The 16,221-nt window shown below is 45.5% G+C and overlaps 1 protein-coding gene across 1 annotated transcript; it reads right to left on the bottom strand.

Annotated features, from left to right (window-relative positions):
* Positions 1 to 3,316: 3,316 nt before the first annotated feature.
* Positions 3,317 to 5,159, bottom strand: NFIL3 (nuclear factor, interleukin 3 regulated). The gene has a single exon (XM_025891340.2). It carries the CDS (start codon positions 5,004 to 5,006, stop codon positions 3,618 to 3,620), a length of 1,389 nt encoding a protein of 462 aa, XP_025747125.1. The 5' UTR covers positions 5,007 to 5,159; the 3' UTR covers positions 3,317 to 3,617.
* Positions 5,160 to 16,221: the final 11,062 nt, after the last annotated feature.

Below are 16,221 nucleotides of genomic sequence, written 5' to 3'. Positions count from 1 at the left end.
CACTCCAACAATTGTACTACTTCCTCAACAGCCCCCAATCCCTGCCCCAAAAATCACATGAAAAACCAAGAGGGTGCTGCCAGTGATTCTCACTTCTGAGGGATAATTTCTAGTTTTTAAAAATAAGTTTAATAGCTACCAGTGGTTTTTTTTTTTTTTTTGACTTAACACGATTTTAAAAGAAGTTTGTGATGGATAATAACTGTGTGCCAAGAAGGTGACTGGACTTCTGAAGAGTTCATGTATGTGAACATGCACGTGAACGTGAGTGTGGACATGCATGTGGACATGCGTGTGGGAAAGCCACACAGGTGTTAGCTGCTTTTCTGTGGGAAGAGTTGACCCTTGAAGAAAAGTAAAATAGTTCTCCCCTGACAGTTATCCAACAGAAGAGGAGATGTTTCCGCAGCAGCCTTCCTCATCCACAGACAAAAGCCACTTAACAAGCTGGACCATTCTCAGATTCCCGGCTTTGCTCCTGCAGCTCAGAGACGCTCCCGCCCATCTTGTGGGGCTGCCCCTAGGTACGGACTGAAGTGCCACGTGGGGCTTACGGTCCCCCCTGCCTGGTAGCAGGCGGCCCGGCGCTGGCCGCTGAGAGTCTCCGTCTTCTCCTTCCTAAGATGGGCGTGGGGACTAATGAGATACTGTTGCACATGTTAGGGGAGGGTGACGTGCCACTAGGTGGGCCCCTTTGGGGACACATGCACCTGCCATCACCGCCAGGCGATGCCCTGCCTGTGGGCCCTCCTCCTGGGCAGGTCTGCTCCTGCGGCCGTGTCCCCACGAACCCCACGGCTGGTCAGCGGGCTCCCCTCCCTCTGCGGTGCCTGGGGCTGTGGTGGGGGCTCCGGGCTTTCACAGCTTCCTCCCCATCAGGCCCTACCTGAGCGCCATCTTCCTGGGAATGCTTGGGAATTGTGCTGTTCTGAGCCTTCTCATTCTTATTTGTTGGGTACAGCTGCAGATTTATTTGGCATATGGGCATCTTATATGATTTTGAGGAGCTCTGTGAGCGGGAGGGAGAGGTGGTCATGTTTCCCTGCACACGATGACGGAAGTGTCAGTGTATTTACACGATGGTTCTTTGATCCTGGTGAGTGTGGAACTGCTTGTTTATGCCACTCTTTTATTTTTAAGGAGTAACATTCTACACATCATTCCAACTGTATCTTAGATCCCTGAAATTATAAGGCAAGATGATGGAGGAAAACGGCATCCAATCATGTTTAAATGCAAATATTCACCCCGACGGCTCTCACTAGCAATTTCTGTGGAAGTTCTGGGGCCTCAGGCAGGCCGCTTCGCTCCCGCACTGCTCTGACAGATGCCTGCTTCTTCCTTAAAATAACTCAGACTGACCTTTCTTTTTAAATACATATTTTTTAAGTTTATTTATTTAAGTGCTCTCTACCGCCATCATGGGGCTTGAACTCGTGACCCGGAGACCAAGAGTCGCAAGCTTTTCTGACTGAGCCAGCCAGGCGCCCCAGATTTACCTTTCTTTCTCTCATCTACCTGTTCTTATTCTCCCTTCCAGCACCACACAGTATAAATGGTTCACCTCTTTTCGGGGCAATTTGTCAGTTTTCTTAATATCTTCTAGTTCATGGCTGTGAGATATGACACGTCTGCTAAGTTCCTTTGGAGCGTTTCCTCTTGTACCTCAACTTGTCCACCCTGTGCAACAGGACAGGTGTCTTCGTGTTTGGACTCTGTATGGACACAACCAACATCTACTGGGAGCTGACTCCTAGCAAGCAGGAGGAAACTGGAGCCCCACCCCCTCCCCATGTACTTACCGTATTCTTTTTCTCCCAGTTGTGAACTTGGATGGCATTTTTTTTTTCCCATTTAATATAGGAATCTGACTTTACATGGTATCCCTACTATATCCAGGTTGGGTTCATTTCACCCATTCTATTACATGGGGGGATCCTGACCCCCAGGCAATATTTTAGTCCTCCTATGTTTTGTAACATTTGAAATGAGATGGGTTTGCCTCTGGGCCTCACCCAGTCACTGATAAAATATGAAGAGAGAAGGCCAAGGGCTGAGAGGAAACCACATTTCTCTACAAGCCAGGAAATTTCAGAGAGAAAACTGACCAAAAGGTCGCCGTGACCAAAAGGACAGAGTAGGGAGCATGTATGTGGCCCTTTAACTCAAAGGGCCACTTTTAAAAATATAAAGGAGTAAGCTTTTGTTCAAACTGGTCAGCCAAAAAGACCGCAGCCCTGTAAATGGGGTGTTACAATCAGGCCCCTCCTGGGGGGCATCATGACATAGGGGCAGTGAGCAGAGTGAGGGTTAAGTCCGCATATGTCCCGTGCGCCTAAAGCCCCTCCACACTCTGCAGAACAGGAGGGAGGTCAGCGGGAAAGAGCTGGATCTGGAGAGGGCCTTCGTGAGGACAGTAGCTTTGGAGAAGGCTGGGCTCAACCAGCATCTGCCTGCCCCTCTCACCCCACCCGGGAGCCAGTCCCACCCTGCAACAGGAGACATTTGGTCCCACCACACCTACTTGTACAGGCAACTGCGGAGGCTGGACGAATCATCAGTAACCGTCTTAGCGTTAAGTGACTTAGAATGACGCTTTATTGTGGGCTTCTGCATTATAGTTTCTACTATTGAGCTACCATTTATATTCATCACTGGCCAAGTGGAAAATAACAAGTCATGATGCATACTCAAGACTATACATGCTGGAATGGGATAGCTGATGTGTTCTTGAAATTTTGGAAATTAAATAAAAATGGAATTTCACTAGCTTAATTCCCTAGATGGTTATAGTCAAGAACTGTTAAGATTTAGAATAACATGAAAGTGATTTCATCCTTAGTCTTTAGACACTCTTTTTTAAAAGAACCTCTAATTAATAAAGTGGGTCAGTGACTCAAGCATCCACATGAATGTGTCATACTCAAAAAAGAGATGACCCAAGAGAGGCTGATGCCAGACAACTTGGATTTTTCTACTTAAAACAACAACAACAAAAACAAAACCACAGAAAAGTTAAGCTTAAAGAAAAATAATAGATAATGGGGAGTAATTTAGTAAATTAGTCTCAAATGCAAGAAAAGTCATTGTTATTTTTTTTTTTTTTTTGCCCTCTCTTTGTAAAGTTTCCAAACTTACTATAGCCCGGGCCAAACTAGAAGAAAAACAAATTATGTGCTGAACTTACATTTTGGCTTTCCCTAACGCAGGGGAGAAAACTCCCCCGAATGAGTAAAACATGGAATATTTTAATATCCACTTTTAGAACTCAAATTGCTTTTTTTTCCCCATAAAATCAAGTGCAATGGAGCAGAAGTCTGTGTTTGTCACCAATCCTTTATTGAAACTGGTAACTGACACGCTTTATAATAGAACAACAAAAATAATGTTCAATATATACAGGCTTTGTATGGACTATTTTACTATACAGAAGGCAGAGTTGATAACACAATCTAATTTCCATAATAATTTGTGCACAAAAAGACACCCAGCAGACAATGTGTGAACATTACAGTGGAATGACATCACGGGTCCAGTGAAAATTCAGCCTAATACAAAACGTACTCATCTATTGCAAATGACGGCTTTCTAAAGACCCAGAGCTTTTCAGTAGTAATTCACCCAGAGTCCGAAGCAGAGATTTGGTGTGTGGCTATGAGTCTCTTCAGTGAAACCACCTCTGCAGATAAGTTTGCTATCCCCTGCTTCAGAAACAAATTCTCTGGGTCAGACACTTTGTAGCCACTGTCTTGCATTTCCACAACTCCAGTTTTGAAGCTATTCTGAGTTTTGCCATTAAGTTCTTTTTGATGCCAGTGTTCCGATTTGAGAGACCAATCTTGAATATTAGTCACCTGCACTGAAAAAGGGGTGAGGGCAGAATGTACCATACTTGGGGCAGTATGCTTCTCGAGTTCGAAATGTCTCTTGGGCGTCCCGTCCATAGGCGAGGCCGGTTTCGGTGCGGCGTCAAACTCGTGATCGAACGCTTCTACTTTGATCTGCATGGCTTTGGCTTTAATGCGGAGCTTGTGCGGCAAGGCGGAGGAGTTCACTTCTGGAACCTTCACCACGGTGGCATGGCCGCGCTGAAGCTCCACGGGAGAATGGATGGGGCCCTTGGGAACCTGCTGCTCATCTTCTCCGTCGGATGACTTCCCCACCGCGCCGTCATCTGTCTCCGACGTCCTGGGGGAGTTGCTGGAGGACCGGGCGACCTGCAGCAGAGGGGGAGAGTGGGAATAGCTGGGGAACGTGGTCCCCATGAGGTTCTGATATACAGAGGCCCGGTAGGCGCCCCGCTCATCACCAGGCTCCCTCGAGTAGCTCTCCAGTTCCACGGGCTCTTGCTTGATGGCCTGGAACTTGCTCTCGGGGCTCCCACAGCCACCCCGCACAGCCCCGTCCTGCGAATGTTCCAGCGAGGACACTTCAGAAACGTCGGACAGGGAGGCCTGTGGGGAGTGCTTGATGACAGAAATGCAGCCGCTCGTCACCATCGAGGGCTCGTGCTCATCCACAAAGGGGCCGGTGCTGGACTTGGACGCCTGGTAGTCTTGGAAGTACACAGCGGTAGAGTGACTGAGTTTCTGAATCTCTTGGGCATAGGCTGTGGAGCTAATTAAACCAAACTTTAATTTTAGGGAGAGCAGCTCAGCTTTTAAAGTGGCGTTTTCTTCTCCCAGGGCAATCAGTTTGTTCTCCAAAACCAGGTCATTCAGTCGACGTTTCTCCCGAGACCTCTTTGCAGCTTCGTTATTTTTCCGCCTCTTTTCCCAATACATGGCATCCTTCTTCTCATCGGGAATGAATTCCCGTTTTCTCCGACACGCGGAAGATTTGCTCTTCCCCACGCTGCCTTCATTCAGAAGCAGCTCTTCACCCCCTGTCAAGTCTTCCGAGACCTCACTCAACGCGGAGTTCAGCACCATCATCTTGTCCACACCGCTGCTAGCATCCAGGGATGCCTGCTCCTTCTTGATGGTCTGCATTTTTCTCAGCTGCATCAGAATCAGGACAGATTCCTTCCCCAGTATTCACAAATGCTTTAAAAACTGCGGTGGGAAAGCCATCAAGGTCCTCTCTTCCGTTCTGCTGTCCGGAATGAATCTCGCTGGCTCCTCTTACTGAATGGAGCAGGGGTCTTCCTCCTAGGTTCCCTGCAATACAGGAGAGGAGTGTTACCCACTGGGTAAGTATTTATTGTCAATTACGCATGAGGAGCTACGCTAAGCATGGAGGACATACAGGTCTGAATAAGACATAGCCCTTCCCTTCAAAGAGGCTGCCATTGGGAAAAGGAGATAGGGAGGGGCCCAAATGCCTGTGCTATAAGCTGTAGAAGACAAGTCCCCAGTGAGACCACTCAGCAGAGTGCCACGTGGTCCAGGACACTGGGAGCAAAACCACATGTGCCCAGGCAGAAACAGAGGAAGGCTGTTTCAGGAGCAGAAATGGCGGGGGGAGGAGGGCGCGGCACACAGAGACAGGACATCCCAGGAAGGAAATGACAGATCGCCTCTGGTTGGTTAAGTTTTAAATGGTACTTGCATATCGTGGTGCTTCTGAATAATTTTAGGTGATATTTACATCACTACAGAGCAAACACGCTCACCCACCTTCAAAGGAACTTTCCCAGGTACACTCTCATACCCATACACAAATTCTGCAATTACATGGAATAAAATATACTCTAAAGCGAACTCTGTATTTTCACAAAAATGAAAATAAAAGCCACACAAACAACCCGAGTCGTGGTTGTTTTGATCTGACTCTAATGTGGACACATAGCTGTCCATCACATCCCTGACTGCATTCTGCCAGGTGGCTCGGCACACCTGGATGTACAGGACTCCTCTCAATAGAGCCATATCTTCTGATGCATCTGTGCTATGACATTAGATATGTTCCTCCTTTTTTCTGGTTCCTTCAAATTGATTTATCAAACATCCACTTAAAATTGAAGCACCCAAGGTGCTTTTTCGGGAGGGGGTCCTGAAAAGTCTGCCCCAGTAGATTTCATTTATGCGGTAGTTTGGGACTAAAATAAACAGTTACTATTCAAAGGGACCTTTTTTTTTTTTTTTTAAGTAGAGTGCATTCTTGAAACTTAAAATTATTTTAAACCCAGGGAATGTAATTATGGAAAGAATTTCTTTCCATTTTACTAATTAGTTTCAAACAAAATATAAAAAAACCCTCAAAAATAGAACCATCGGCTAGCTTCCTTTTCCACTGATGAGATATTTATAATCTGAATTTGGCTTGACATGAGGTAATAAACCCATGTTAGATTCCAATAACAATCTTTTTGTGGTGGTTTTTGGACCCAACTGTGTTTCTCGACAGGGCTTCTCTGCCTGATTTCCCAGTAGGTAATACTTTCATAAAGGAGACCACCGTTCCTTCAGTGCTATCTGCATACGGCACTCTCTCCTGCCACATTAAAAAGATTTAATGTTTTTGTTTTACATCACTCTCCCTTTCTTGTGCATAGTTTTGTAATGACTAATGAAGTGAAGTTTAATTTTATCAGCTGGAAAAGCCTGCCAGCTTCTTGTGCCTTTTCCAGAAGGAACAGAAGAAATGATGTAATAATTTCAGGATCATAAAGAGTAAGGTTTAATGCCACATTTTTGTCCATCAAGCTGAGCCAACATGGAAACAGGCAGTTGCGACTTAGCGAAACCCATGATTAATAACACCAAGTTTCAGTTTGTTTTTGATAACACGACGTGAAGGCAAGGTGTCTGCACAGTAGGCAGTGATGGTGTAAAAAGGGAATCTTTCCAGTTATCACTTAGTGCAACAACACTGCTTTCTATATTCCCACTCAGGTTCGTCTTCTGACACGAAAATCCATTCTTTCCTCTACATATCAATGGACTCTTCACGGCTAGTAAAGATTTCTGTTCCCCAGCTCGGTCAAGTCCCCACCACCAAAGTCAACTGAGTGTTGAGGCAAAGAGTCAAAACTTTCACCAGCTGGAGGACTGTGGCACTGATCTTTTTTGGGGGGGTGTCCTTCAAAGCTCCACCAGCTCCTCAGGTACTATTTTTTTAAACATCGTATAGTTCCTTGAACACTATTATCTGGATACATTTTCCACTGGAGACTCACTCTTTCCCTTGCATTTTAAACTGTGTCCCCTCCTTAAAAAAAAAAAAAGTCACATTCTTTTTACGTTTGTCTCCCCAGTGAGTTTTCACAGTTACGCTTTTGAAATGCCCCACCATTCTGCCTTAGTTACTCTTCCTAAACTTTTCCTTATTTCACCATTTCTCACCCATTTTTATCATTTCCAATCTACCAGGGGGGTTGGGACTTTTCAGCCTCCTGGTCCGAAGGCTGCATGTGCCAGGAGCCTCCAGAGTCGGGGGGCTGCCCTGACCACACTTCGTGGAGGACACTGTCCCACACTCCATCTAACGAAAGTATCCCCCTTGTCTTAGCATCTCTTCGACCCCTCTCTTCTCGCAGTCTAAGCACTACGTGTCCACTCTGTCATCTTTAGAACTTCCTTGGTACATTCAAAACCTACAGGAAGTCTTCTTTCTTTTCAATCTCCTTCCTATGTGAATTTTACTACATGTACCAGAATCTGGGAGTCTTCCCTCATCTGCAAATACTAATTGTCTCTCTGACTCACTGGCAAATCACCACCTACTATCTTAAGAGTATCTTCTGTAATATTTTTTATCAAATATTTTTTATCAATATTTTTTACTTGATAAAAGTAATTTTTTACTTGATTAAAAAAAGTTTATCACGTGTATGAGATAATGCACAGAAAGGTGCTGATTTCGTACACTGTGTCTTTCTGCAGGTTTGTTTTGTACATCCAACTAGTCTGCAATTTTTTTCAGGGTGCAAAGTATTGTCTTTGTGTCCTAGCAACAAACTGAATGTAGAGGTATCCGACATTTGATTGGCAGTCACTCATTTGCCTTATCTAAGGGAGTTTTATAAGTGAAACACTTTCTGATAGTTTTTTTTAACTGAATATTATTATGTAAATTCTAAAAAAAGACATTTTACTTGTTAACAGAGAGCTTCTCTTATTCGTTAATTGATTTACTCAACACAGAATACGGAGCGCCTGCTGTGGACCAGGCACTGAGCCAGACTCTGGGGGCACATAAAGAGGGAGGGAAAACCCAACTCAAGACTCAAGGTACCCCTAGTCTCCTGCGGGAGCCAGACCGGAGAACCCAGCACTAGGGGAGGCATGTGTGATGGGAGCCGTCAACATGGGGACCGGGTCACCCAGCACATCCTTTCTAGCCCCGCTGCTTGTCTCTTGGTATGGTGACAACACCACAAGCAATCCCAACAGGTGCCATTTACTGAACACTTACCACACAGTAGGGACCATGGGTCTGGCCTCTCCTGTGTTCATTACCCTCACGACAACGGTTTTCAAAACAGAAAAGGCTCGGAGAAGTCCAGTGACCTGCCCTGTGCCTCCCAGCTGGTTAAGCAGCAGAGCTCAGCTGCAGCCCAGATCCCAGTCCAGCTCCCCTACCAGCACCCTCTCCGACGCTTGCACAGGGTTGTTCTGGTGCGTGCCCAGTTCCTCTTCTGGATCACTCCCACTTCTGAGTAATACACACCCATTTACTACGTTAGTCTTGCAGTAGTAAGGCACCACCAGATGCGGTGAGAACTTCCTTAAAGCAACAAAGGTACCACCTGGAACTTTCCTCCAGCCTCTTTGGCTGTTGTTTTATATTCCGAGAGTATTTAATGAATTACAAAAACATTCTAAACTCTCATCTCTGCTAAAATTTTAATCTCCTGACAATCCTATATGCTAAAATAGGGGAAAAGAAAAACAATGCCTAGGGGCACTGGATCCTATGATTTTTTGGTACAAAACCAAAAAGTATCCATTTTCAACATGGAGGGGAGGTGGGTAGTTGAAACACAGAGAGACTGAGTGACCTTCCCAAGATCACACAGTGCTGAAGGGCAGAGCTGGGCCTTAGAAACCAGTCGTGTCCCCTGAGAGTGAACTCAAAGAAGTGCTAACGTGGTTTACACGGCTTTCTAACACATTGGGGTTTATGCTCAACTAACGACTCTGTTCCAAACTGTTTTCCCTTCGCATTGATTTAACGCCCACGTCGCCTCTGCGTCACGCTTTCGGGCCGCCACCAGTGCTAGACTGTGGGCGCCCCTTCCATTTCCTTTCTCAGGCAACTGTCCCTTCCTGCCGGCTCTGTGACACCGGCATGTTCGGCGTGATCAGCCTCACCACCCCGGTTAGATAACAGGGCTGCTTCATAAGAACACGAATAGAAAGAGAAATCGAAGAGCCGGAGATACCACATTCCCACCGACATATCTTCCCGTCCCTAACGCGGGCCACTGTCTCTAATTCATGCTTTTCGGAATACGTTACACCACTTCCACAGGCGGGAGTTAGGTTTGGTAAACGCTGAGCTGTCATGTGTATTCAAGTCAGATGACCTAAACGTGATCTTTAATTAAGATTATAATTTGGCTTAAAAAAGTCTAAAAAAGAATACAAGTTCACAACCTCTAAGTCTCCACCAAATTCCTCCTCGAGGAGTGACATGGTTACTTCTGCTTACAGAGACAGACCTGCACCCGTCCCGGCCCCCAGCGCACCTCCCAGAAGAACCGTGGCTGGCAATTCAAACTCTCTCCAAAACAAGAAGGAACATTTTGTCTCCAGCATCTAAAATCCTACCAAGAGTTTAGACATTAAATCGTCTACTATGAGAAAAGTTTGTTATTAATGCTCCCTTTAAAGGGGAAGTCTTCTTACAAATAGCTTGTATTACATATTTTGATTTATAAAAATTTACACAAGATGAGATACTATTTGGAGTGCTCCATATTTGGGAAGCATTTTTGAAAGAGAACTATCTCATTGTCCTCCACTCTCTGGATATGCCATTTATTCCCTCAGAGGCACAGTATAGGTACCACTAAAGAAAAAAAAATCATTTTATGTTAAATTGTAAACTATCTGTCCACTAAGCAGAGAGCTGCTTGTTTTTGAGATACATGTCATTTCGGTGAAAAATAAGCAAATAAAGTTAATCAATTCACAGCTCTTTAAACTATTAAAACTAGCAAAATGTCAACCTACATTTCTCGTGGTAGGGTTAACAATTGATGACATGACTGTTTCAATAAAACGCTTTACTTCTGTTCGTGGATAAGAATAAAATCCAGTACTTAAAAGCAAAGATCAAACAGGAAGAAATACGCATGTGCAGTCAAAGGGGATCGGGGGGGAATGTGTGTGAAAAAACTCAGCGAGCGCTGAAGTCACAAGGGGATTTTCTCATCAGGCTGAAAAATTAAAGGCTTTTCTTTTTTAAAGTAATCTCTATGCCCAACGTGGGGCTGGAACTCACGACCCCAAGATCAAGAGTCACACGCTCCACCAACTGAGCCAGCCAGGTGCCCCAAAGGCTTTTTAAATTAATAAAACTATGCTAAACCTCTCTAATTGCCAATGAAGTGCCCCCCGTTCAACAAGAGAATTCTATTTCTAGTCACACAGACTTTAACCCTAACATTAGAGAGAAATGTGTACGTGATCCAGATATGAACACACACACACATGAGTGATTCTCATGCTTTGCCAAAGTCTGTCCTATCATAGCAACAAATTAACCTACTTTTTCTATTTGGGCGCATTTGTAAATAAATGTGTCAAAATCTGATCAAGTTTATGCTATGTGAAAATATTTCAAGTTTCTTGCACTCTCATCCTCAACAAAGGACCACTTAAAAATTAGATTCAATCTTAACAGATATGACAACATTGCATTTGGTGATAGCACTGATAGAACTTAAGGAACTGAAATATGAAACAGTATAATTTGACACTCTTTTATAAGAGGCCTGTGTTTGTAACCTACAGCGCACAATGCAAATATTCGGAAGACTGTGTGCAGGAAGGGCAAAGATGCTAACACATAGAAACAACTGCACGGCTGGGGAAGGAAAGACCAGCCACACCCTCACTGAAGAGGGAGAAGAATCTGGGTATGGGGTTAGGGGGGGAGAGGAATAGTAAAGCATTTTTAAAAAGCTGCAGTCACTTCAAAGTGGGGACCACTAGTTTCCTTGCTACTTCCAAAGATAATGTATCAGTCTGACAACTAATCTGAAATCCTAAGGGATGCCAACAATCACAAAGTAACTGTTACAGGAAATTCTGCCATGGGTTCCCACCAGCAGAGCACGTGCAACACGCAGAATGGTGGCAGAAATGGTGTGGGTGCAGGACTGAGGTGGGGAGGGCAGGGAAAGTTCTTGAATGTTTGTAAGTACACTGAAGAACCAACCACTCCAGTTCTCCTCAGCTTGACTTTTTGATTTCTTCTTTTTTATTTCACTTTCTTACCCAGTGAGCAGATGATTACAAATGTCATTTACTTTACTACGTGCCTTATGAATAGGACGGATTTTTTAAAAAAAATGTTTTCATGTTTACTTGAAGGCTATTGAATTGCCCTTAAAGTCCTTGGAGAGTTAATTGATAAAGACACCATGGTCTGATAACTAAAGGCTTATAATACAAAGATCATTCTGATTCCAATGAAACTGAGTCCTCAAAGCACAGATTATTACGAATGGCATCTAGAAAATCCCCACTAAACTTTATCATAAAAACAAGCTTAAGCTCTCTAATTAAAACCGTATGAGAAATGGTATTTTTTTTTTTAACTACAGGAAAGTTATTTGCAAAGAAATTTGAGAGGTGATTGGGGGTAGTGGTAATACAAATTAATTTTGAAACCGAAAAAACTCTTATGTAATGTCTGTGATCAAAGGTCAACGTCTTTCGACATTCTCAATGAGTCTGATCTGGATAAAAATCAACTCAAATACAATTTAGGAAAATAACAGGATATCAGACAATGTGTTAATCCTGTGAAATACTGGCACACCTCACAAAACCCAGAAATGCATATTAAAGGAGCTTCAATTACATTGTTTCTGTCATAGTTTGAATCGAATCCCAAGTGTGCTCTCATTCCCTCAATACAAATTAAAAATAAACAACTCCTCACAGCATCAGTGCCATCTGGATTACAATGGAAATAATGAAGTATGTGTGATTTTAGCTCGGGTAAAAATAAAGCCGAGGCAACATGACTGCACCTTTTCCATGCCATGCGGCAATCACATTCACTTGGTGGAGCTGACTGTGGACCAAGGCAAGGTCAACTAGAAATATCCACTCCGTGGGTGAGTCAGGCAGTTGCTCAACACGGGAAAGCGCTCTAACAAAGGGTTTTTAATTTTCAGGTTGTTGCATCACACTGATGTTATAATTGCACTTCGCAAAGATAAGCCTTTAACACAGAAAAGGAAATTGTTTCAAAGACTCCAGTGAGCTAGCATTCACACTCTGGGGAGGGAGAGAGATGGGGGGGGGTGTTACTAGCACAGCCCCCCCTCCCGTTTTCAGGCTGGTGGTCTGGGCTGCTAATCCATCTGTTGTGCCTCTACTCCCTCACCTGTAGAATGGGGATGGTGATAGAAGGCAGCACAGTGTCAGGCACAAGCAGGCTAAGGGGCTAGGAATAAGCTCTTCATTTTATTTCTTAAGAATGAGCAGCATCAAGGCAATGCCGATGTTGAGTGCCAGGGCTTTAGAGCCTCTCACCATTCTTAGGGAAGCCCTGCCCTGTGCGGCAGGTAGAAGGCTCAACCAGATGAAATCTGTGTATTAATCAAAAAGGCCAAACATCAGCAGTTTCACAGGACACGGCCTTAGTCGTCAAGCACACAGGCTGCGCACACTTCTTCCCAGAGGGCCCATCTGTGGGGTCTAACCCGCCTCGGCTGGTCTCGGGCCACAGATGTGTAGAGATGTGGATGATCAGGCCAAGGAAAGCCGTCACAGAGAAGTCAAAGGAACTGGAAAAAGCCAGGGCTGTGTGGCACTTGTTACATCATTCCTGCCACCACCAACTCACCTCTGTGTTCCTACCCACGCTTCCCCCAAACATTAACCCAGTGATTTCGGAGGCTCCGCAACACTGTCAAGAATTCACTTCAAACTTAAATTACCAGTGAACGCAATGGCACACAGTTTTGAGAGGAGAAAAAAAAGTAATCATTATTAGAACAAAAATGTATCCCAAGAAGGATCTTTAATTATAGGCTTAACTCAAACTTCAGTCCTTACTATTATTGGACAGAGATTTAGGCAGAGAAAAATGAAGGTGACTGCCTTTATTAAAAAAAAAAAAAATCTGGTTCCTGGTGAATTGTATGGGAACGGTTTACTGAGCTCCTCAAAACTACCCAGCTCGATGGGTCATATTACCTCAGTTTACTCTGGACACCAGCAGAGATCACAGCAGCTCCCAAAATCACAGGCTGGGGCCTTAGGGCCCAGCTCTTCTGAGCCTGAACTCTAAGCACTCCGCCAGAGCTGGTCCCTAACTACAGACAGTGGCCTGCAGCTCAAGAGAGAAACTGATTGAGGGGCACGGATGTAGGATGTGATCCCAGAGAAACCAACTTTTCAACAAAGCAGACTGCCGGAGAACACCTGTGATGTCGCCCTGAATTCACTGCAAGCCAGTTGCTGAGCACACTCTCAGAAGTCTTTATGCCAGGATGAAAGTACTGTAGTCTTACAGTAGGACAGCGGCGTCTACGTGGGCGTTTTGATTTTTGTTTTATTTTGAACTCGGGGAATTCAAGTTCTTTCTACTCTAGCCTTTGACCACATGAAGTAAAGGTTCATATAAAAAAAAAAGAAAGAAAAGAAAAAGAAAGAAAGAAAAAGAAAGACTCGACTATAGCCACATTCAAGCCGGGCGCCCCTTTCCATCACCATTAATGCTGGAGCGTCCCCACCCCCAGCGTCCGTGGTCTGTTGACATTGGAGGTTTTCTTAGTCTTTCTCACTTCACGAATCAAGAAGCACTTGGCTCCGAAATACAATGAAGCCGCCTGGAACAAAGGTGTGCGCGGTGCTCAGAAGCTCGCGGGGCAAAAGGCAGGAGGCAGGCCGCTGGAACTGCCGAGCCGCCCGGCTGCCCCCTCCTTGCGCCTCGCCCGGGGCGCCTCTCGCTCCTCCCCAGCTCCCCTCCCATTCCTCCCGGGCTGCGCTCCTCTCCCCTCCCTCGGCGGGGCGAACCCGAAGCGCACCCGCACTCCCGGGCACAGGTCCCTCCGCGCCCCCAGAGCGGCGCCTCACCGGGACCCGCCCCCACCGGGTGGGCGGCGCAGCGGGGCCTCGGCGCTGCCAGGACCCCCTCGCCAGAACAAAGGAATTGTGGGGAGGGGGCGAGGAGGCGCGCAGGCCGCCGTGCGGCTCCTGCCCAAGCGCCGCCCAGGGCGCTCCGGGGTCCCGACCCTAGGCCCCCACGCTCCGCCCCCACCTCCCAGCCCCCTGTCTCCGTCCCCCAAGAGCCCGCAAGCGGGAGGGCGCGCCCCTGGAGGTCGCGATCGGAAGGTGGCGCTACGTGTTCCACTGCAGGCCCGGGGCTCCCTGCCCAAGCTCCAAAGTAGGTCGAGGTCTGACACCGGGGGGCCTGGAGCAGTATTAGCTTGTTGGAAAGCAACTGCAATTATTTGGGGTAATATAATTTGTTCCAGGTATGAATGTCTATAATACGCCCCCCTCCCAAAAAAAAAAAAAAAAACCCAAACCCTGCTCTTTAGTTATTTAAATGTTACGTCAGGGGAAAAAATCTGACATATACACACCATCATATATATATATTCACACATAATTACACTACCTAAGAGTGCCCGAAGAAATTTAAAATATGGGTACATTATATATTCATACATATTCACAGGAATAAAACTAGGGAATCTACACCAAAAAAAATGCAATCCACTAACCTATATCTGTTTCCCATAAATCATAGCTGGTCTGGAGAAAAAAAAATACCCACGATGTGAAATAAATACTTGTGACCTCATTCCCTGTTGTTATTTACAAAAGCCAAGACCAGAAGATGACACTTGGCCATCCCCTGCTGTTCTCAGGGAACACAGCACTTTCCTAAAGTGTCCTTTATAAAGATAAATGGGAGTCAGCATCCAGCAAATCACCGGGCTCTGCGAAATGCCTTCCTAAAAATACAATCTTATCAAAGGTCTCCGAAGGCGTAGAGTTAAAACTACAGCAAATGGCCTTGAACTTGTATTTGCACATAGCCCTGGAGAAAACACCAGAAATAGCGCTGCGAGGCCACGATTGTTAAAATGTGATAGGGCTAAATTTAGAAGAACGCACATTTCATTTAGGGCAAAAGACACACATTCGGCAGCGTGAGCTAACTCAATGCTTTACCCGGTTGTCTACTTTCCTGTTTAAAATTATCCTTAAAAAAAAAAAAAAAACGTTACAGTGACATTTTAAAGGCTGAGATTGTCCTACTTTCTTTGTAGCAAGATTATAAAATCACGTAATTAGCTCCCGCTTCCTATGCTGACTGCCAGCAAATTCGGCAGTTACATAATGCAACATTTCCAGGAAACTATTATGCGATCTGTCTTGTCGTGTCTGAAAAAGCAATGACAATAAGGTGAGAAAAAGGGCTGATGGAATGGAATACGTGAAAATCAAGAAGGTAGGGCGGTAAACGCCACAATGGTTCGTCCCAGATTTAAAAATAATAGCTCAGGACACCTAAGGGGCGAACCCCGGGAGTACCCAAGATCAGAATACAACCCGAGGAATTCTTCATGTTTTGTAGGAGTGCTGAGAAATAGATCTTTTTATTTGGGACGTAGTATAGATATAAATGACGATCTAATATCCAACGCTGCGCTAAAATTTCCAAATCATTGCACACGTCCGTGCACATTCCCACATCTGCCCGTAACCCTAGCCAATATTTCACGGTGGACAGATTATGCAATCTGCGCAAGGACAAATCCCACAACCTTCCCGGGCGCTGGTAACACACGCTGACGACAAACAGGGTGGAAGACGTCGGTGCAGACACAGCCCCTGACACAAACAAACGCCGCGCACGCATTCTCGGAATGCCGTCACGGTTCACGCTACCAACGCTCTTTCTCAACAAGAAAATCAAGACTAGTCCCATTTACTCAGCCCCCTCCGCGCCCCCCTCCTCCCCCATCGCCAGCCCCGCAGAAGGGACGAGAAAGGAGGGAGCGCTGCCCTTCCCGCTCGAGATGGCTCAGCCTCCCCGGCGCTCTCCTCCACCAAAACATCAATTTTCCTGAAATCA

The sequence above is a fragment of the Callorhinus ursinus genome, unplaced genomic scaffold (assembly GCF_003265705.2).
Source record: "Callorhinus ursinus isolate GAN/ISIS: 27379988/994484 unplaced genomic scaffold, GSC_fseal_2.0 scaffold28, whole genome shotgun sequence".
Classification (NCBI taxonomy): domain Eukaryota; kingdom Metazoa; phylum Chordata; class Mammalia; order Carnivora; family Otariidae; genus Callorhinus; species Callorhinus ursinus.
The sequence above is the reverse complement of the archived record's forward strand: the minus strand, read 5'-3'. Positions and strand labels throughout refer to the sequence as shown.

Bases quoted from the DNA above. Each gene is read 5' to 3' on its own strand.
- NFIL3 (XM_025891340.2), bottom strand. From the start codon at position 5,006: ATGCAGCTGAGAAAAATGCAGACCATCAAGAAGGAGCAGGCATCCCTG.